The 21994-nt window shown below is 51.5% G+C and overlaps 1 protein-coding gene across 1 annotated transcript; it reads right to left on the bottom strand.

The window, feature by feature from the left end:
* Window positions 1-760: 760 nt before the first annotated feature.
* DVL3 (dishevelled segment polarity protein 3) lies at window positions 761-17505 on the bottom strand. The gene is made up of 16 exons (XM_067738239.1): window positions 17100-17505; window positions 11636-11705; window positions 10991-11112; window positions 10761-10870; window positions 10437-10572; window positions 10166-10259; window positions 9881-9950; window positions 9107-9246; window positions 8863-8939; window positions 8687-8754; window positions 8382-8531; window positions 7651-7782; window positions 7289-7456; window positions 3799-4014; window positions 3289-3699; window positions 761-2433 (listed from the first exon to the last, which is right to left on the bottom strand). The coding sequence occupies exons 1-16, from the start codon at window positions 17258-17260 to the stop codon at window positions 2402-2404; spliced, it is 2157 nt and encodes a 718-aa protein (XP_067594340.1). The 5' UTR covers window positions 17261-17505; the 3' UTR covers window positions 761-2401.
* Between the last annotated feature and the right edge of the window lie 4489 nt (window positions 17506-21994).

Genomic DNA, 21994 nt, shown 5'->3' with positions numbered 1-21994 from the left:
AGTAGAAGAGTTTGTACTGAGTTTACTGCTTTATAACACCACCTCAGATTTTCCCAAGCTTTTTTGCATGATATATTTGTTCTAGACATGAGCCTTTTCCCAGGGATCAAGACCCAAGGTAGGGGGCAGGGTGTGAGGCGGCAAATATTTGGAAGAAACTAGCTAAAGCTTTTCGAAAATATGTCTGTTCTACCTCAGCTATACCTATGTGACTGTGAGCTCCTCAAGGCCAGGAGGACCTGTGCGCCTTCTAGTGACAGGCATATATATTGCTTAAAAAACCGTTGGCAAGTTGAATTTAATTTGACATGGGATTTGAAATCCCTTCTCTGATGGAGTTAATTTTCACATCCAAGCTGAGAAGAAGAGACAGAGCCAGTCCTGGCACATGAAAGGCCTTCCTGGCTCTTGCAGGACCTGCAGAACATCTGTTGGCTCTTCTCTTTCTGTAGGAAAAGATACCCTGCTGCCTTCCCTAGGCAGGGCTGAGCCCATCATGAGAGGAACAAAGGGCACCAAACGGTAAACCTAGTCGCAAACCTTACTGTTCCTAGCATCCTCCTGCTAGAAGCCAGAATATGGCAGGATGATCTGACTTCCTGCAAATCGGGGTCACAGCTTTAAGCCGTTAAATGACTGAATACAGGCACTTCTAATTCTTGAATCAGCACTCAAGGTTTACTTCTACCTTTCCAAAACCTTCGTCCTCAGTACATATCCTAAACCCCTACCAATTTAGAATAAATAATAATAATAATAGTAATAATAACAATAGCTACCATTTATTGAGCACCTATTCTACTGTGTGCCAGGCACTGTGCTAGGCACTTTTCGTACAATATCTAACTTAAATCCTCACAACAACCCTGTGAGGTAGGTATTATTATCATCATTTTACATATGAGGAAACTGAGGCTCAGAGAGACTGAATAACTCTCTTATCACGCAACCAAAAAGTAGTAGAGCTGGGATTCAAACCCAGAATAACCTGACTCCAAATCCCATGCTCCTGTGAACTAGAGTAGAGGCAGAGGGGAGAGGAAGGGCCAAATTCAAGAAAGATTGTTGGAGTGGAATGGATATGATATACTGACTAGTAAAATATGGGAAGGAATTTAAGCCCATAAATGTTTCTAGCTGGTGAGCCTATGAAGAGTGTGATGAAGGTAACCAGGATTGGAATTCAGAAGGAATACACTTCGGTGGGGGTGGGAAGGAAATGAGTTGAGTCCACGTGGACACGTCCACGGAGAGGTCCAGCGGGTGATAAAAATACAGATCTAAAGATAAAGGGAAGTTAGGGCTGGAGATACATATTTGGGAATCACCAGCATATTAATGGCAGTTGAGGATGTCAGGATGGATGATACCGTTTCGGGAGTAAATACAGAGGAAAGAGAAGTGGAACAGAGATAAAATACAGGGACCCTGAAGGGATGAGCAATAGTGGAGGAATCCTCAAGAGAGTCAGAGACAGAAGAATCAGAGGAGGAAGAGAAGTACAGGAGGCAGCCCTATAGTGGTGGCTAGAGGAAACCATGTTCTGGGTTGGGAGCAAACCTAGAGCTCCCAGAAGAAAGGCAAGACTGAGTCACACTTCTAACACAGCCCTCATGCACCCCAAATCCCAGGGAATATTTGTTAAATGAATGAATGCCAAAATACCCCTACCCTGGATTGCTCCAAGACCTGGAGCTTAGGACTTCATCTTACGCTTGACATCCCAGACCTAAAAATATGGAAGCCTAGGTGAGCCAGAATTTATAGAAGAGGCTCACAGAGAAAGTTGTGATTTGCTTAAATGGGAGAATAAGGTAAAAACTAAAACTTGGCACTCTGTCTGGAAGTCCCAGAAGTCCCCCTGCCTAACCTTGCTCTGGGTTATCATGGTGATGGTGAAAACACAGGAGGGTGTGTGGGGCGCGGGGCAAGGTGAGAACAGCCTGTCAGTTGCCTGGGGGGGTCCTGCGCTGAGCCCAACCTGAGACCCAGATTATGGGCTTTAACCAGATAGAAATATTATGGGGACATGTGTGGGAGGTTTGAGGGCTATGAAGAAAGGGAGAGAGAAATCAGGGGACCAGCCCCATGACCTAGGAGTGGACTGGGAGAGAGGGTCCAGCCCTCTGGTCAGGGACCAGCCCTGAGGCTTAAGTGAACTTGCATAGGCACGTGTGTGTTGGGGCAGGGGGTGGGGGAGGTGTGTGTGAGAAAGAGGGAGAGAGGGAAAGAGAGTGAGTCTCTCACAAATGGGCAAGAGGCTGGGTGCTCCTCAGAAGCCTAGTGACTCAACGGGTTAAAGTGTGGGTATGGGGGCTGAAATATCCTTGGGAAGCCCTGAGGGGCTGCTGAAGCAGGGCTCCTGGTCTCCTCGGAGGCTGGGCCTCCCCTCGCTGGGGGCTCACAGAAAGTCAAACAGCCCGAAATTCTTGGCTGCTCCAGGCCCAGGAAAAATTGGGGGAGGAAAAAAGAAAGAAAAGAAATGTTTCAGGCCCCGAGGTGAGATGAGCCTGCTGGTTAGTAGGGTTAGGGTCTGAAGGAACCAGCACACCGGGCAGGCATGGGGCAGCGGTGGGGCTGGGTATAGAGCACAGATGCTCCCTGGAATCCATTAGCAGCTCAGGCAACTGAGGGGGCCCGCTGGGCTTCTGCTAAGGTTGAGCGCAGGTGGAGTTAGTGTGGATGGTTACTGGAGGTGACTACAGCTCTAGGGTGCGGGGCTGAGGCAGTAGCAAGGGCAGTTAGGAGGAGGGGCAGAGGAAGCAAGTCTTTTTTTTTTTTTTTGTATCAGTATTAAGGGGAAAAAACAAGAAATCGGCACGCATGCTTGAGGGGATGGGTTAATAGAGGGATGATGCAGCTGAATGAATGGTGAAAAAGAACTGAGGGAGGGAAAGTGGGGATGAGGGGTATGCAGGCCCTCAAGGGCACCGCTGGGTCAGCTCCTGAAGTCTGTGTGGTGGTGACGGCGGGTGGTAAGGAGCAGCACCAGCAGTTCGGGTCCCAGGAACACGAAGGATCCCGTGAAGTCCTGTGCAGCGGTTAGTGGGCAGAGGAACAAGCCGGGGCTGGTGGCAGGTTAGGGGCTGCAGTGGCGATCAGGTGCACCCTGCCCTCGCTGCACCCAGCGAGCGGTTAGCGGGCCTGGATTTAGTTCCATTTATTTCCCTTTCAGGTACCAAAGTAAAAATGACGGACGGACGGAGAAAGGGACGCGGCCTGCCCGGGGCGGGGTGGGATGGAAGTGGGGAAGGGGCCCTGCTCACATCACATCCACAAAGAACTCACTGGGGTTTCCCATGGCCATGCGGAAGGACTGTCTGCTGGCGGTCAGTTCAGGGGGCACGGAGGCCAGGTCGCGGCCCGGAGGGGCTCCCGGGGGCCCCATGGCCGCAGGCGGTGGGGGCATCATCAGCATGGGGGGGCCGTAGAGAGGGGGCACCCCGGGGGGGCCGTAGCTCGGGTGCGTGTGATGGCTGCGCAGGCTGCTGGCCAGCGAGTGGTGGCTGCGGTGGCTGTGCTCGCTGGCGGCAGGACCCGAACGCTCGCTGGGCGCCCGCTCCCGCGCCCCCCGCAGGCTGCTGCGGGTCGTGTGGTCCGACTCGCTGCCGCTGCCGCCCGACTTCGAGTCCCCGGTCTTCGGGTCCTTCTCCTTCCGCCGGTCGCTGCCGCTACGGTTGGAGCCACTGCTCCGGCTGCCTGCAGGGGACAGGCAGGGACGGGGTGGGGGACACTCAGAGCTTGCAGAGGAAGCCTGGGGCTCGCCTGGGGCTCCCTCCACGACCCCCGCCGCCTTACCTTCACTGTGCTGACTGCTGGCGCTGCCCCCGCCATAGCTGTACCCCAGCTCGGGGAAGCCTGGGTGCGGGTTGTAGGGGTGCGGGGGCGGCGGGTACTGGTAAGGGAAAGCCATGGGCCAAGGGGCAGCCCCTGGGTGCGGCAGAGGGGCCAGCGTGTCCTGGTCGGAGGCGCCGCTGGAGCCATCATGATCGTGGAGGGAGAGGTTGGCCATGTCTGTGGAGGGGAGGGGAGGGCATCTGAGCTGGGTCTATCCCATGCCTTCCCACCCGCAGTCAGCAGAGAGATGCCCAGCCTCGGCCCGGTGGGTGCGTTTGGGAAGATAGTGACAGCAGTGGCAGTGTCCCACCAGAACAGGAGGAGGGACAGGCCAGAGATCTCTCACTCCTTCAGACCCCCTCTGTCACCCTCCAGAGGTGGTGGGGAGGGAGATCCTGCAGAGCCAGCCCCCGAGAAAACCGTCCCCAGGAAGGCCCTGAGTCACCACTTCAGATGCTCAGTGCCAAATCCCAGTTTCTCCTCCTTCCTCTGTGGGCTGGAGGAAGGGGCAAAACTCTTGCTTGGCAATCGCCGCCCACCCCCGACTCTGTTCCCTTACGGGAAGGGTAGGGTGGGGAATATGGGAGGCCGAAATACCAGACAGCCACCAGCTACTGCATACCTGCACTTCCTCAGGTACAGTGCAAGCACTTCATCTCACGCAAACGTTACCACCCCATGAGGAAGGTTATTAGTCACACTTTTTCCAGATGAGGAAAGTGAAGTCCAGAGAGGTTAAATGACCAGCCTGAGGTCAACCCAAACTGCAGCCAGAGCAGAAGCTAAGAGTTGCTTACTTTCTCTTTACCTTTCCAGATGAGGGCATTAGTAAGGAGGAGGGGGCAGTTTGGGGAAATTTAGGTGAAATTTTGCCCTCCTCACTCACTTAGGACTAAAAAAACACCCATTAAAAGCCAGAATGAACACAGGGCCTTTCAGAGCCTCCCCACACAGAAGGCCCTTGGCCCAGATCAATTTTCTGGTGCTTCTGGGGAGGGTGGGAGTGGGGTGGAAGGGTCCAGAAACAGAACAACTTAGATGCCTCCTCTGTGCTCTCCACCCCATTCCCAGCCAGGCCTAGTTCTTCACAGCACTTGAGTCACTGCACTAACATTACTTCTTTCATGACTCTGACTCCCCAGTAAACTGTGCACAGGCAAGGCTGCTCCCACCAATGTTGGAACTATCTGGAAGGGAGTATAAGGGGCCACTAGATCTGCCTGCCTGGGACACGCCTTGTTCACAGGTCCCTGGGGTGAACAGGTCCCTGGTTCTCTGGGACCACCCATACCAGGTCCCAGAGCTCTGAGAGAGCTGCAATTGCCCAGGAGCCAGCTGCTGGATACAGACTGAGCCCTTTGTTGCAAGCCCTTAAGGGAGCTGAGCCAACCTTACAGGGGAGAAGAGGTCAGGAGAGGGGGCTGAGGCAGCCTACGGAATCTACCAGCCAAACCATCAGTCAAGGCCGGCAGCTAGCATGAGAGGTGGTGGCGGTGGGAAGCAGGGGCGTGCCTCGGTGACCACTTCAGCTGCCAGGCTGTCATCCCATGGGGAGTGACTGTGTGCTCTGGGGGTTACCCAGGTCCCCAGCTATTCCCTTTGAGCCTGCTGTACTCCCAACTGAGGAGACCTCACCAGTGAGAAGGAAAAGACCTGTCCTGTCAGCATCTCCCTGAGCTCGGCTTCTGCTGGACTTGGTCCATGGGTAGGAGACCCAGAATGCCCCTGGGATGGAACAATGTCTCTCTGAGCAAAAGCCACAGCTATCCTGAGAAGCTTTATGTACCCATGAAGGTTTGGGGCCAGGGCTCACTTCTACTAATGATGATAATAATAGCCGTATTTGACTGAGTCTAAGAAGCCATTGATTATAAGATGCACCCCAATTTCAGAGATACTGAAATGTGAAAAAAATGTTCATCTTCGAATTAAATATATGATAAATGGACAACTTTTTTAGAGCAATTACTGTGGGCCAAACACGGTGCTAAAAGCATTACATACATTATCTTATATCATTCTCAAAACAGATCTATAAGTTTTACTGTTACCTCCATCTTACAGATCAAGAAATCAAGGCACTGAGAGGCTGTGTCACTTACTCATGTTCACACAGTAAGGGTGGAGCTAAAATCTGAACTCAAAACTAACTCCAGGGCTTCCCTGGTGGTGCAGTGGTTGAGAGTCCGCTTGCCGATGCAGGGGACACGGGTTCGTGCCCCGGTCCGGGAAGATCCCACAGGCTGTGGAGCAGCTGGGCCCGCGAGCCATGGCCGCTGAGCCTGCGCGTCTGGAGCCTGTGCTCCGCAACGGGAGAGGCCACAACAGTGAGAGGCCCACGTACCGCAAAAAAAACAAAAACAAAAACAAAAACTAACTCTAAAACCTTATGCATCTATTACTACCCCATGGGGCCATGCCAGAGCTGCTGAGGGACAGGGACCCCATCCAGCCTCCACCAGGGACTTATGCTCCACAAGAACAACCTTTCTAGCCCCTAGAACCTAATCTGAAGCATTTTAAGGGCTAGCTTTTGGACTCCAGCCAGCACCACTGGGCTGAGAGAAGCCTCCCTCAGACAGGGGTGGCTGCTGGGGCCGTGCTTCAGCTCCCAATCCTGAGCACTGCTGCCCTGTTTTGAGGACTCCTCTTCCCGAGAGCTGGCCACAGGCTCCGGAGAATGGGGGTTCCCTACATACTTCTCCTGCTTAATAACCCTCATTGGCTTTGTACTCTCTCAGGATCAAGTCCAAATTCCTTGGTACAGCTTACGGAGTCCTCTACAGCCTGGCCCTGACAGCTTTTCCAGCTTCACTGAGAGGCACAGCCCCACCCTGAGAGGTCTGAGGAGGCTGTGGACTTGAGGCCTCAGGCCAGCTCCAGGACGTCCTGCCTTAGTGGAAGCTGCTTGGTGCTGTGAAGGTGAGCAGGGGCCAAGGCTAGGAACTCTGTTTGGCCTTGCTGGGACAATGTTTCTGCAGCACCACACACCTAGGACAACCCTGATGGTGGGAAGAACAAAGGCTCTGGAGCCAGAAAGACCTAGATCCAAGGCCTAGCTCCTCTGCTTCTAGCTGTGAAACGTGGGATGGACGGCTTAACTTCTGTAAGTCTCAGTTTCCTCATCTGAAAACAGGGATAGTAATCCGTCTCCCCAAGGGTTGTGGGGAGGTTGTGAGGCTTGAATGAGAGTGAGATGATGCTTCAGAAACAATCAGCATGGTGCCGGGCACAGAGCAGGCACTTAGAAAATGCCAGCCCCCAGAGGGGGATGTAGGGCAGGTAAAGAAGCTGGACTGGGCTCTGCCTCTACCACAGAACTGTCCGGTCTCGAGATTCCCCCAGCTCTGCTACCCCCTCATCTGGGTTCCCTAGAGTCTGCTGCCACATCCCCGGGCAACTCTCCACTTCCAAGCAGGAGACAGGGCAAGGAGGTGGGGGAGGCACGTACTGCCACAGAGGTCGCCGAAGATGTAATAGCACTGCTCAGAGAAGGTGATCTTGTTGACAGTGTGGCGGATGAAGCCGGCCTTCAGCAGGTTGCTGGCGTATTTGCGGGCCTCTCGCCGGTCAGTGAAGCCTTCCACGTTGTGGTACAGCCAGTCCACCACATCCGAGCCTGAGGGCAAGGCTGCCACTTGACTGGGAGGCCCACCTGACCTGGGCTCTTCTGGCCTCACAGAAGCCATGAGGCTAGTGCTGATTCCAGCTCAAAGGAGTGGCCCAAGGGAGTTCTTGGCACCCCCCCGCCACAGCCTGCCCTGCCCCACTGCTCTCCACCCTGTCCTTCATCCCACCATGGGGCCCTCTCACCGATGAAAGCATTGGGGATGGTAATCTTGAGCCACATCCTGTCACGGACCTCCAGCCCAGATTCAGGGGAGGCCATGGCTTTTACGATGGCGGCCATGTCACTGTGGATGGACAGGTGGAAGTCGTCTAGGCCTGGGGGTAGGAGGCAGAATGGTGAGGCAGAAAGGGGCTATGGAGCTAGGTACACAGAAGTTTGCATTCCAGCTCTACCACCTAATAGCATGGACCAATGTCGAGCAAATCACCGATTTGTTGGACACTCAGTTTCCTCTTCCATAAAAATAGGGACTTTAGTATCTATTTCACAGGATATTTAAAGAGAGAATTAAATAGTGTAAATGAAGGGGCTTAGCCCAGTGTATAATGCGTGCTATGATAATAAAAAGGCAGTCATTTACTGAGTGCTTACTTTATGCCACACTGTGACTGATGCTTTACTTGTATCCTCTCATTAAACCCCCAGGAACCTGGTAAAGTGCATATCATTAGTCCCATTTCACGAGAGGAAACTGAGGCTTACTGAGTGCTCAGGACAGGTTCAGAAGCAAACTCTGTTTGGTGAGGGTCAGCATCCACTGAGGAAAACTGCAGAGTAAGGTAGCTGGAATGAACCGAGTCTCCTCCTCTCCAGCCCCCTCTGACGCTCAAGCAAGAGGCTCCAGGTGGGCCTTCAGCAGTCCCTCCCAGCTGGCCCTGTCTGCTGGGCCCAGGGGTCAGGGTTGGACACTCACGCTCTGTGTCAGGGATGGAGCTGGTGATGGAGGAGCTGGTGGAGGTGATGGTGCTCAGGGAGGGGCTCATGCCGTAGGCAGGGAAGGTGCCGGTCATGGCTGCAGTGTGGGAGACCCAGGCCGCGGGGTCAATGGGCCGGATGGGCTCGCCTGCAGGGAGGATGAGGAGTCAGGGGCTGCCTGCCCTGCCTACTGCTTGGCCCAACAGGGTAGGTATGAGGGTTCAGGGTAACACGGAAGGAAGGAGAGATAGGGCTCACATAGGTCAAGCACCAGCTTTAGGGCCAACTGCCCCATCCACTTACTCCTGGGCAGTGTGAAGCACCCACGTGGACTTGGGTCCCAGCACTTGGCTACAGTCAAGGTGATGGGCCTGAAAGCAAGGGTGTCCCTAGTAAGGGCAGGATGTGCGGGGGCCAAACCAAGCCCCTTGCCTGATAGCCAGAAATACCTGCCCCCTCCTCCCCAATGCCATCCATACCCTGGTTTGTGCACGATCTCCCGCAGTACCCGGACCGCGTCGTCATTACTCATGTTCTCAAAGTTGATCTCGTTTACCTGGGAAAGAGGACCGGGAGTGGGATAAGCAGCTGTGCTGGGGAGGTGGGTAGGGAAGCTGAGTTTGGTGGGCCAGGGGGTCTTCCCCTTACCAAGAAGCAGGGTACAGACGGCATGGACATCTCCCCATCCCTATCCATACCACCACCCACGGTGGGCAATGGTACCTGTAACAGCATATCTCCTGGCTCGATGCGTCCATCAGCAGCCACGGCCCCCCCCTTCATGATAGAGCCAATGTAGATGCCTCCGTCACCACGCTCGTTGCTTTGGCCCACAATGGAGATACCCAAGAAGTTATACTTTTCTACAGGGAGTAACAAGACCTTGAGAGAGGAACCAAGTTCCTACCCAAATTCCAAGCCCCATATTAGAAAAGGGTAGAAAGGGACAAGAACTAACACTTATTGGACCTGAGTCAGGCACTGTATTCCACATGCTCAAACATGCTTTCACTTGATCCTCGTTGGCTATGAGGTAGGGACTCAGTCCTGTTTTACAGAGCAGACAACTGAGGTTCAGAGAATTTAAGTGACTTTTCTAAGCCATGAAGTGGCAGAGTCAGGATTCAAACTCAGATTTAAATTCCAAAGGGGCTCTTTTCCCTACATCCAGCTATCTCCTAAAGAAGAGCACCTAGGGTAGAAATCAGAGAGCAAGAATGCAGTGCCTGAAAAATGGAAAGCTGGGAGGAATCAGAAATCACTTCCTCTAGGAAGTCTTCCCGGATGCCATTCTCTGCGTCCATAGTTCCCTGTGCTTATCTCTCTCATAGCCCTGATCATGAGATACTGAAGTGATCAGTGTATGTACCAATTTATGCTTATGAAAGAGAACTTCTTGAGGGCAGGGAACGTAGCCTGTGCCTCTCTGAACTCCTCGAGTCTGCCCAGCGTCTGGCACGTAGCAGGTGCTCACGAGAGTTGTTTCACCAGACTCACCCATGTTGAGAGTGACCGTGATGATGTTGAGTGACATGGTGGAGTCCGTGATGCTGCTGAAGGATGAGGACTGGAACAGACAGAGGCCCTGAGTAGCAGGCAGTGCTGGCAGGAACTCACTGCTCCCACCTGGCTCCGCCTCAAGGTGAGCCCTCAGCACCACCTCCCCTCTCAGGTTCTAAACCCTGACCCAAGGGGAGGGGTCTAAGGAAGCACAGACTCTGGCCCTGCCTGGGCAGGAGGGCTCGGTCTGCTCCCACCCACCCTAACATCTCAGCTCCATACCCTCTCAATCCGCGAAACCTTCTGCTTCCGCCGCCGCCGCTTGTGTCTTCTCATCAGGCGTGAGGCGCTGCTCTGCTCTGTGGAGCTGCTGAACCTGTGGGGCCCACAGTCATTCCCCACCGAGCTGGCCCAGCCCTGCCCCATAAGAGGCACCGCAGGGCCCAGGTCCCCCCCACCAAGCCCAGGTCCCGCCCAGGGGCCCAGCATCCTCAGGGTTCAGGGCTCCTCCGGGGTCACCTGTCCCACAGTACCCATGAAACCAAAGCCCCACCTGCTGGTGGAGTCATCCTCATCTGAATCAAAGAAGCTGGTGGTTTCCAACTCGCTGCTCATAAGGGTGGATGAGCTGTCATACCCCCCTGGCTCTCGCCGCCGCTCCCCCTTTGCAGTTCCATTTAGCCGGGTTGCTGCAGGAGATGGAGGCAGTTGGGTTCACAGATGCAGGAGAGAAGGAGGAGCAAGGAAGGAGCAGGGGCTGCACTGGGGCCAGGCGTACCCAGAACTCAGGAAGTAGGGCAGAGAGGTGGGTAGCTGAGTGGAAACTGCGGGGGGGCGGGGTGGGGGTGGGGAAGGTGTCTGTTCAGGGAAGACGCACTGTGCTCTGGGCCATCCCTCCGTCGTGGCCGCTCTCGCTGGGCAGACACCAAGGAGTCAGTCTCTGTGTCATTGTCCAGGTTCTCCTGGCTGCCCCCACCAGCATGAGGGCTGCAGGGAAGAGAGGACTTGGTGGGGGAGGGGGCAGGCTGGGGGCTCCCTCCCCCAGCCCTGAGCTGAGCTGACGTAGACCTCCCCCATGGGCCCTCCCCACCCTCAGGTCACACTCACTGGAAGGATGGGGGCCGGGAGTCCCCAATGCCTCCTGTGCGCTCCATGGGCGGTGGCAGTTCCGATGGGTTGTCAGCACAGAAGGGAGCTGGCTCTGGGTGTGAGCCCTCAGCCGACACCAGCTGATGGGGAGAAAATGCATGGATAGTAGGGCGCAGGGGCCCAGGGAAAAGGGGATAGTTGGCTTCTGGCAGGGCATGAGACTTGGGGAGAATGAAGCAAGGGACATGCAGGGAGAAGAAACAGGACTGTGTTAGGTCAGCTGAGATGAGGAATGGACCCACTGCTGGGCTGATGAGGAGGCTGGGAGGCATGGGTTGGTGAAGTGGGATGGGGGCAGAGAACAAGAGTCAGAGGTCCAAGGTAGAGGTCAGCAAGTGACAGAAGGGAACCTGAGGCAAAGTACCTCAGAGGACATAGGAGACGTTTTTGTCTCCAACGTGTATTTCTGTCTCTCTTTTCCCCCTTCTCACCACTCCCTCACTTTTCACCAAAGCTATAGAGTCTGGGGTGAGAGTCAGTTCAGTTAGAAAACTCAAGGAATATTCAGATACTGAAGCATAAAACCACAGTCTCAGCAATGCCTTTCCTCCATCCAGCCCACTGCAGGAATGCAGGTGGAGAGGGCTGAGGGGGGCTCCTTACCCAGGACACCACCCGGCCATTGAAGCAGGGCAGCTTGGCATTGTCGTCCGAGATCTCCTCCTTCACCACTCTGCAGGGAAAGGTGGGTGTCAGAGCGAGCTTTCTGAGGTGGAATCGGAGGCATCCTCACAACCCCAACTCTCAGGGGCTCCTCTTCCCTAAACTGGGAATCAAACCACCAGCATAAGCCTGTTCAAATGGGAGCAGGGATGGGCTGACCAGGGACAGCTCTTTGTCACCACCAGGAAGACACCAGCCATGCCCAGGCCATCTGCCTTCCTGGGGCATCCTCTTGGTCATCAGGTGATTGCAAATTACACCTGACAAATCACTGTCCCCAATGAGTGCAGTCGCCCCCTAGAATCTCGAGAGCTGTACCCATCCTAACAATGGCTCTCCTGGGCTGGACTTTATCTTTCCCTCTGACCCTAAACTAGGAAAAAGCACACCCATATCACTGTTCTTCCCTTCTCATTTGGGAATCCTAATATTATTCTGGGAGATGTGGATGAGGAATTTAAGGAAATTAGGAAAGAGAAGGGGAGAAGGCATTTACCAAACATCCTCTACTGCCACTATGACATTAGTAACAACTGCTCTCATATATTGAGAATGTATTGGGTTGGCCAAAAAGTGCGTTCGGATTTTTCCGTAACATCTTATGGAAAAACCCCAAGGAACTTTTTGGCCAACCCAATATTATAGGCCAAGCACAAAGCTAAGTACTTTACTTGTATCACTTCGTTTAACATTCATAGTAATGTTATAAAATAGATACAGATGGGGAAACCAAGGCTCAGTAGGTTCAGAAATTTACCTACAGTCACACGATTAATAAGTGAAGAAATGGAATTTGAATCCTGGTCAGCCTGATTCCAAAGCCTTTATTCTTACCTATTATACCATCTTATCTCCCTATAGTTAGAATGTATAATCTTCACATCACCCTCATTGTATAGACCATATGATCCTGATTTTATGAATAAGGAAACTGAGAAACAATCAGTAACTTGTTCAAGGTCACAGAGCTAGATGTCAGAGCTGGAATTCCACCCCAAGCTCGTCTGACTCCAAACCCCATATTCTTTCCATGGTATTTCACATTCTTTCCCGTACAGTGAGAGAGGTGATGTGGGTCTGTGTGGAGGGTGACGGTGTGGGAGACAGTGATGTGGGACATGGGGTGGCGGATGGGGGGAGGGTAGGATGTAGTCTCAGGCATGTAGTTTGGCCTGGGGCACGCAGTGGGGCAAGAAGTCAGACCACAACTACAATATGGGGCCAGGAAAGGAGATAGAAAAGCTTGAGGCCTGCACCCCCAGACTGATCAAATACCCCAGGAGCACAGAGCTAGAAAGCTGTGATCAGGGGCAAGAGGAAGACACATGCCTGGAGTTATGAGCAGAGAGGGAAGACAGCAAGGAAGGAGGCTGGGAAGCCCAGTCCTCCCTTTTTCTTAAAGCAGCTCCTGCCCAGAGCTCGGGACGTGCTTGGCTTCTTGTGATGCTCACATTCTTGGACTCACAGCCAAGTTCGAAGGCTGAGCCTGCCCTCCTCCCTCCCCTTCAGCTTTGGCTCCTCCACTGTTTCCAACCCCACAGCAACCCCAGGAAAGCAGCTCAAATCATCCTGCTCAGGCCCACCATGGCAGAAAGCCTGGAGACAGAACAAGCTAGAAAACAGGGACACAGAGATAGCTCAGACCCACCAGCCAGTCTGACCACAGGGCACTCCAAGCTCGCAGCCCCCATGGGAACTGGGGCTCAAATTAAAAGGAGGTATGTGGGTCACGTGGCAGGGACTGTGATCTGCTTTGGAGAGGGTCTCAGCAGCCCTGTGGTGGGAAACTGCTGCTGAGGCCCCACCACACAGCTCAGCACTACAGATGTTTCCTCTCTTTCTGGGGGTCACCGACAGGTCACCAAGGCTCTGCTGACTCACAATGATCAGCTGATCTTCAGGAGCCTTGGGGGACCTCAGACAGGCCTCCCCTTCCCGCTGTGGAGCTGAATGGCTCAGGGTTCTGCAGCATTTATGCACTCACATACACACACACACCCCAAGTGGAGTCGGACAAATCTGGGTTCAAATTCCAATTCTGCTACTTATTAGCCCTCCTATCTTAGGTTTCTTGACTTTTCCAAGCCTTTGTCTCATCCTTGTAAGTGAGATTTGAAAGTGCCTGGCATGGTCCAGGCATACACTAAAAACTAGTTACTAACTTTGTCAATGTTTTGTGGGATCCATACTCTCTTTCTAACTAGGTGTAAGTTTCGAAGGGCAGGGGCCAAATAAATCTGCTTATCACTCCTTGTTCATTCAATTAAAAAGCCTTTGCCAAGAGCCCAGTGGGCTTTAAGTTTTGTGCTTGCCGTTGCATGGATCTCAAGAAGCATTAGACCTGGAGCCTGTCTTGTCCTTGGAGGTTACTGTCCAATGCATAGTTCACATGAGTATATTGCAAGTGGGAAGTGATCAGAGCTGTAAGAGCAGCAGATGTGTTCACTGGACAGACATCTACTGAGTACTATTTAGTGTTAGGTCCTGGCTAGGAGCTGGGTAGGTATAGGGATAAATAGGAATAAGTGCCATAACTTTAAAAGTGCAACCCAGAGGAAAGGAGAATTTGGACCTGGAGAAGACAAGGGAAAAGAAGTACTCCAGGTAGAAGGCCCAGAGACAGGCTAGTGTGTGACATGGAGCGGGGAGCCAAACAGTTAGTGGCCTGACTTCCCATGTTACTCCTCCCATGGCTCAAGGCCCCTCAAATGGTGGTACCTTGTTCTTCCATCCACTATCTCCTCAGTGCTGAAAATATTTAATTCTTCTTCTATATCCCAAATAATTTAAGAGGGCTGGACCTACCCTGAGCTTGACAAATACTTCTGGAGACCAGATGGGAGTTGGGAATCCTCAAGTCTTACACACCAGAACCCCAGAGGGAGAGCCTGTAAAGCTGGAGGAGATGGCAGCCTTCCTCCTCTGACCCACTTTCCCATCTGTCAGCAGAGGTTGCTGGCCCCTGCCAGACCTCCCTCTCATGGGGCTGGGATAAGGGGCAGCCCTATCACCTATACAGTTTGCCAAGGCTCAGCATCTCCCTCAGAGAGGATGTCCCTGTTAAATGATGATGATAATACCTACAATTGTGTGATTAATGCCTTAGACTTTGGAACCAGGTTCCTAATAAGCTCTGCCACTTATTAGCTGTGTGACCTTGGGTAAGTAAGTTACTTAAGTTTTCTGTGCTCTAGTTTCCTCATCTATAAACTGGAGATATTACTATCTATTCCACAGGACTGTAAAGAGAATTGAATGACTAAAGATTTGAAAGTCATTTAGATCAGTGTCTGCACACTGTAAGCACCATAAAAAGAGTTTGATAAATAAATGAAATACATATATAAATATATATTCCTCAGCTGTTAGTCCTCTGTGACAAGACAGCCCTACCAGGTCTCCTGATCATTAATCCTTTTAGGAATAAAAACAAAATCAATCTCCTCCACTTCATTTTTACCATAGTTCGCAACCCTGCTAAAATGGCCTACTATAATATTTTGCAAAAGATGGTTCAAGTTCCAGTACCACTGATGAATGCAAGATGGCTTCAGGTGTATCTGAACGAATGTTTAATTCGAGAGTTAAACATTTATTTTTAACATATTTTAGAAAGAAATATAAATAGAATGTCAGACCTGTGGTTTCATATTATTGACTAGGTCAAACTAAGAAAGCGTGAGTGGGCTGACAGTGGATTTAAAGAACAATATTAAGTCAACAGTGAGCGGATATAATGGGGGTTAGGCCTGGCTTGACAGCAGCCTGGGGAGAGTGGGAGGCAGCCCACAGAGATCTAGGTTTAGGAGGTGGGGGCTAGGCCCAGTGGACTCTGGGATGAGTGGGCGGTGGAGACACAGGTCTAACCCAGTCCCTCAAGGCACCTGACCCCAGGGTGGCCCCAGCGTACTGAAATGCAGCTGATTTTCTCCTATCCCATACACTGAGGCAGTATCTTGGTCTCTTCTAACTCCATTCTTCCTTTATCAGACCAAGGCATCTGCCCACCTCACTCCCACCCCTTGCAGATGGATCCCTCTTCAGCATCTTCCAATCAGGGGTCTCTGTCTCTGGACTGAAGCCAGACAATCATTACTACACTAGGAGTACCCAACCCCAAGGCAGGAACAACAACAGAAACAAGAATAGAAGCCGCATAGCACTTCCCACTGTACAAAGCACTTTCACACATATGAGCTCTTGGGCTCAACAAACCCTGAGTTCCAAGGGGAAATGTGACAGCAAAACATGCAGAAGACAGAAAAGGTGCTAGCGTCCCAGAGCCAGGGGTCCTTGGAGAGAAGCCAGGCTGATGAACACGGGGGAGAAGAATTTCTCCCCTCACTCAGCTCTGGGCCTCTGCTCTAAAGAGCAGCGTAGGCCTCAGGCTAGGCTGGAGAGGCGGCCTTTAGGCCGGGAGGGCCCGGGAAGGCCTTCCCCGCAGGCCTCCAGGCCCAGTGCCCAGTTAGTGAGGGGCAGGCTAGTGTGGGGGGCCTCCCCCTCCCCCAGTACCCTGGGAGTTGGGGGGGGGCGGTGAGGGGATCCACCAGGCTCCCCCTCCCAGGCCAGCTGCTACAGAACCTTCCGGCTCCAACATTCCATCCCCTCTTAAAGGGGAAGTCACTGCTTCCAAAACTCCGCCCGTCCAAAGCCCTGCAGCTGGGTGGATAAGACCCCTCCAGGGAGGGGAGGATGAACATCAAGAGACCCTTCCTGGCCCTCCCATTAAGAGGCCCCAGTTCTGTGAGGGACTCTGCACCTGGGCTAGTGGGGAATCCTCCTCAGGGGTGAGGTGCTCTGCTCCCTGACAACATCCCCAACAGCCCACAAGGGACAGGGGAGACAGCTAAGTAAACATCAGAGCTGCAGGCCTTAGCTTACAGCCTAAGCACCCCCCAGCCAGTGCTAAGTCCCACAGCATAGCCCTTAGATGCTCCATATTCCAAATATGGCTCTGAGTTGTGGAGCTGAAAAGATGGAGAAGGCGAAGGCCGAGTGCCGAACACCCGAAGTCTCTGCTAGAAAGGTGGCTCTGTTGGCAGGAGGAGGGTTGGGAACTGTGCTCTGGAACGGGTGGAGGGGGGGGAAGGTGTGTCTGTGTGGGCCGCTGGTCTCTGAGGAGGTGAGGAGGCTTGACTGCGCTGGAACTGACTGCTCTTAGGGAGTTGGACGTCCCCTTAAACGAGGGGACCAAGGTCCCCCACAAGAGGGGAAAGGAGAGTCCCTAGAGGGGCTGGAACTCCAGCCTCTGAAAAAGCCAGTGGGGACCAAATGGCCGAGTCGCCCCTAGAATCCAGAGGAGGGGTAGAAGCCAGTGTAGCAAGGGGAGTCCGAACTGGCCGAGTGGGCCCCTAGAAGCCGGAGGGGCCGGGGTCCCCCGGAGGCGAGGCGGGGCCATCCTCACCCGAAATCGTCGTCCATAGACTTGAAGAAGAACTTATAGCTGGGTCGCTGCAGAACGCCCTTAAAGTCCGCCAAGGTGACGCGCTCGGCGGGCAGGGGCAGCTTCACCAGGTACGGCGTCTCCTGCCCGTCCAGGTGGTAGATGATCTTGGTCTCGCCCATGGCTCCGGCCTCGGGCCCGGCGGCCCGCGCGCTGCCTGCTCGGGCGGCGGGGCCGGGCCTCTCCGGCGGCGGCGGCGGCGGCGGTCGGCGCGGCCCAGCGGCTCAGCCCAGCTCCGCGGCCGGCCGCGGCGCCAGCTCCCTTGTTCTCCGGCCGCTCCCGGGTCCCAGCGCCGCCTGCCGCCGTCGCGGCCGCCGCTTCCGCTCCTCACTCTCCCGGCTCTGCTGGCGACGGCGACTCTTCCGGTGGCCGCGGCCCTGCCGGCTCTTGGCTGCAGCCCGGTCCACTCCCCGCCCCAGACCCAGGCGCGGCTCCGCCCCGGCGCAGGCCCACCCCCGGCTGCAGCCGAGCCGCGCTGGCCGCGCGGCAGATGGCCTGGCCCTCGGCCGTACCCCGCAGACACCCCGCCCAGCCACCCTGCGGTGCTCAGCTCTTGCGCGCTGGTCCCAGGCCCAGAGGGGAGCGTGGCGGCGGTCGCCTACGCCCCCAAGGATGGAAGGGGCAGATCTCTCCAGCCCACGTTCCCGGACTCTTCAAGGCCCTGGCTCTGGACCCAAGGGGGATCGGCTGCTTCTCTGCAGCTGGGGAGGGATGTAATGTAGGGGTCGCTTTGCTTTCTGAGAAGGGACGGGGGGCGCGGTTTTGACCATGTATCGCTGGAGAAAAGGGACCTCGACATGGCCTTTTAGGGTCTGTTGAGAAGCACAGCTGCTATCACTGAGTCTACCAAACAACTCCTTAAGGTCAGAACAAGATCGAATTGATTCCTTCTTATAACTTCAGTACCTAGGTGTAAAGCAGTGGTTTAATAAATGGGTTGAACGCAGAATGAGTACAGGAATGAAGATGCGTGTGAGACTGGGACATTAAGTCTCAAGCCAGAACTATAACAGGGGAAAGAGTAATATGGGTGGTCAGAAAAGGCCTCTTCCATTTGAGTTAAGACCTAGAACTAATGAGGAAGCAGCTATAAGAAGGTCTGGTCTGGGGGAAGAGCATTCTAGGCAGAGGGAACAGTGAAGTATAAAGGCCCAAGGCAAGAATAAACTTGCCAAATTTGAGGAACAAAAAGAAGGCCATTGTGACTACAATGATAGTGGTAGATGAGGCTGTAAAGGTAGACTGGGACCAGACCACATAGGTCCTTTTAGGCCACAGTAACAAATATGGGCTTCTCCCACTCCATTTTGTATACTGTTGCCAAATTAGCATTTCAAGATGAAGGACCTCTTTCAGACACCTCTTCAACTCAGAAACCTCTCCATATTTCGCAATGCCTTCCAAATATCCTTAGCATGATATTCAAAGCTCTCCATAATCTAACCTCTACCTACCTTTACAGCCTTTTTTTCATTATATCCTGACTAAAGTTTTGACTTAAGCAATTCAACCTACTTGCCAGCCCCTGCACACACCTTGTATATTTTTATTTCATACCTTTCCCTCTACTTTAAAATTTCATCAAATATGTGTGCATAGACAAATATTAAGAAAACTTACAGCAGTCCTGTCTCATTTCCCTCCCCACCCCACCCCAGTGTACCTTTTTTTAGCTCATATTATTTCTTGATATATGCATTCTAGACATTACTTATTGATTTCCAATTTTGATTGATGGATTTACCTTTCTTCCACCTCCCCCTAACCTCTTAAAATGATAAGATCACATTTTTTGGTTAAGATAATACAGTACTTATATTACTTATAATATAGTATTGACATTTTGACTATGAATAAATGCTTCCTTTACAACTTTTCCTCCTGGCATAATCATTTTTTTAAAAAATTAATTTTTGGCTCCATTGGGTCTTCGTTGCTGCGCGCGGGCTTTCCCTAGTTGCTGCGAGTTGGGGCTACTCTTCGTTGCAGTGTGTGGGCTTCTCACTGCGGTGGCTTCTCTTGTTGCAGAGCACGGGCTCTAGGCGCGTGGGCTTCAGTAGCTGTGACTCGTGGGCTCTAGAGCACAGGCTCAGTAGTTGCGGCGCACACGCTTAGTTGCTCTGCGGCACGTGGGATCTTCCTGGACCAGGGCTCAAACCCGTGTCCCTGCACTGGCAGGTGGATTCTTAAAAACTGCGCCACCAGAAAGTCCCAGCATTAATCATTGCCTTGCTTTTTCATTTTTTTTTCTATAGTGTACCTATCATTAAATCTTTCCACATACTCTAATAGGTTCTCAATTCATATTTTATTCATTCAGCCCAATGTATTAGATAATCCGTTTTCTTTCCTGGGGGCTTCCATTCCATTGCTCTGGTCTGCACTGCTGACTGTCTCAGCCTGTGAACAGCTGTCATCCTGGGACTTCTCTGCATCATTCTCAGAACTCCCTTTACCTCTCATCTGTGTTGGATCCCAGTTTCTTGGATACTTTACTCCTTTGTTTAGTAAAGCACATCCTTTGGTAGTTCCCCTTGAAAGCATGGGAAATAAAAACTTGTGGCGGGGGGGAACTATAATGGAAAAGAATCTGAAAACAGTATATATTGATATAAAACTGAATCACTTTGCTGTACACCTGAAACTAACACAGCATTGTAAATCCACTATACTTCAATAAAAAGTTTTGTTTTGAAAAAAATTTTTAAATTTGGGGAGAAACCTGAAAAGATGAAAGTATGATTCTGAGTTGAAAGTAATTTTCCTTCAGAATTCTGAAAGCATCACTCCATTGTCTTCTAGCTTCCAGTGTTGCTATTTAGTGATCAGTTTGATCTCTTTCCTAGGCACTTGTTTTTAACTCTTTGTAAGTCTTTAGGAAGTTCTATTTATCCCTGAGGTTCTCAAATTTCTTGGTGATGTGCCTTGGTGCTCATTCACTGTGCTAGGCATTGGGCGAGCCCTACCCATCTAGAAATTCAACAATATTTTCTTGAATTATTTAATAACATCACTACCATTTTTCCTTTCTTTCTGCAACTCCTGTTAGATGTTGTACCTTCTGGATTGATCCTTTTATCTTTTTCTCCTTCATCATCCATTTCATTTTATTTTCAAATGATTTCACCTTTTTGTAAGGTTTTAACATTACTTCCAAACTTTCCCCTATCCAACTGTATAGGTAAAATATTCACAATTAAAAATTCAATAAGTATATAAGGATGGACATATAATTTCCCTATTTGGTTCTGTAGTCCTCCAGTTCTCAGTAGGAAAAGAAAATTCATATAGTTTTTTTAATTTCTAAAAGCTCTTTTGTTCTCCAATTCTTTTCATAGCACTTTATTCATAGACACAATATTTTCCCTGAGTTTTGAGAATTATAGCCATTTCCCCCCCTAAAGTTTTCGAAAAGCTCCCTACTTTGTCAGTTTCCTTGGTTTCAATTTTCTGTTTGTTTTGGTCTCCGCCTTTCATACGTTGGAAGTTTCTTCAAATGTTTGGTGGCCTTTAACAGTCTATTCATATGTAAGAGTGAGATACTAAAAATCTGTTTGGAAGTTCTGTCCATGTACGCAGGCTAACAGGCTTCAGTGTTCAGTATACGGCGAGCAGAGGAAGATGGCTTTTTTTTTTTTTTTGAAACAAAATTCTAAGTATTTGTAGGCCTTTGGTCTGCAATTGTTTAGTTAGTTTTGGCCTGGGGGTATAAGCCAGTGTGTGCTGACATTCAGAGCCCTACCACTCATATACTTTCATTTAATACCTCATTTTCAATCTAGCCCCTCAATCCCATCCCCACCACGTCTCCTATCGAATCCAGAGGTTCTAAAGATTTATTTTCCCTGAGGTTCTGAAATTTCGTGGTGTTACTTTGTTCATTATGCTGGGCACTCATGGGCTCTTGTCAGTGTAGAAACTCATGACCTTTGGGTTTAGGAAACCTTCATAGATATTTCTCTGGAAATTCCTCCCCACCATTTCTCCAGACTAAATCTCCCATTTCCTGCAGAGGAGAAGTAGGGGTAATCACTTGGTTGGATCAGATAAAGTGGGGACCTGGGGGAGCTTTTTCTCATACAGATCTTTGTCTGATTCTCCTCCATTCCACCCCCAGTTCTCAGGACCCAATCCTTAACCCCTCTACTGAGCCTTTTCTGGGTTCAGAAGGGCACACTGGTTTGCTTCTTGTTAATAACCACCTCAGCAGGTAGAGCCCATCTCATTCTGCTCTGCTAGGTCAACTTTCACCCTTCCATTTATTTTTTTCCCCAAAATGTTGATGTCTCTCATTCATTGTCGTCACCTTCTGTTTTCCTTATCATTGAGTCACGTGCCTTTTTTGAAGAATTCCTTTGCTACCATTTGAAAGTGGTTTTGGAGTAAAAAGCTCATGAGTTTTTTCTCTTTTTTTTTGGCCGCTCCACAGCACAAGGGATCTTAGTTCCCCGACCAGGACCAGGGATCAAACTCGTGCCCCCTGCAGTGGAAGCACGGTGTCTTAACCACTGGACCGCCAGAGAAGTCCCCAAAGCCCATGTGTTTATTAATCTGCCATATTTAAATGGAAACCCTTTGCTTTGCTCATAATGTTCCCTCTACCCTTTCTATTTTTTAGGCCACTCAAGTGTCACAATCCTGTAAGCCTTCCCTAATCACTGCAACTAGAAGGAATATTTTCCTCCTAAAAAGTTCTATAGGCCACTTCTGATCTCTGCCACCCATCAGGTATAAATCAGAGGTACCCTACAGTTGCTTGTATTTAACCGCCCCTATTAGGTCCATGCCATAACCTTCAAATGCTCTCTAGTCACTAGGTCCTGTATTTGACAAAGGAGAAACTGAAATTCACTGAA

Source organism: Pseudorca crassidens, chromosome 5 (assembly GCF_039906515.1).
Source record: "Pseudorca crassidens isolate mPseCra1 chromosome 5, mPseCra1.hap1, whole genome shotgun sequence".
NCBI classification, from domain to species: domain Eukaryota; kingdom Metazoa; phylum Chordata; class Mammalia; order Artiodactyla; family Delphinidae; genus Pseudorca; species Pseudorca crassidens.
This window is presented reverse-complemented; position numbering and strand designations above follow the sequence as displayed.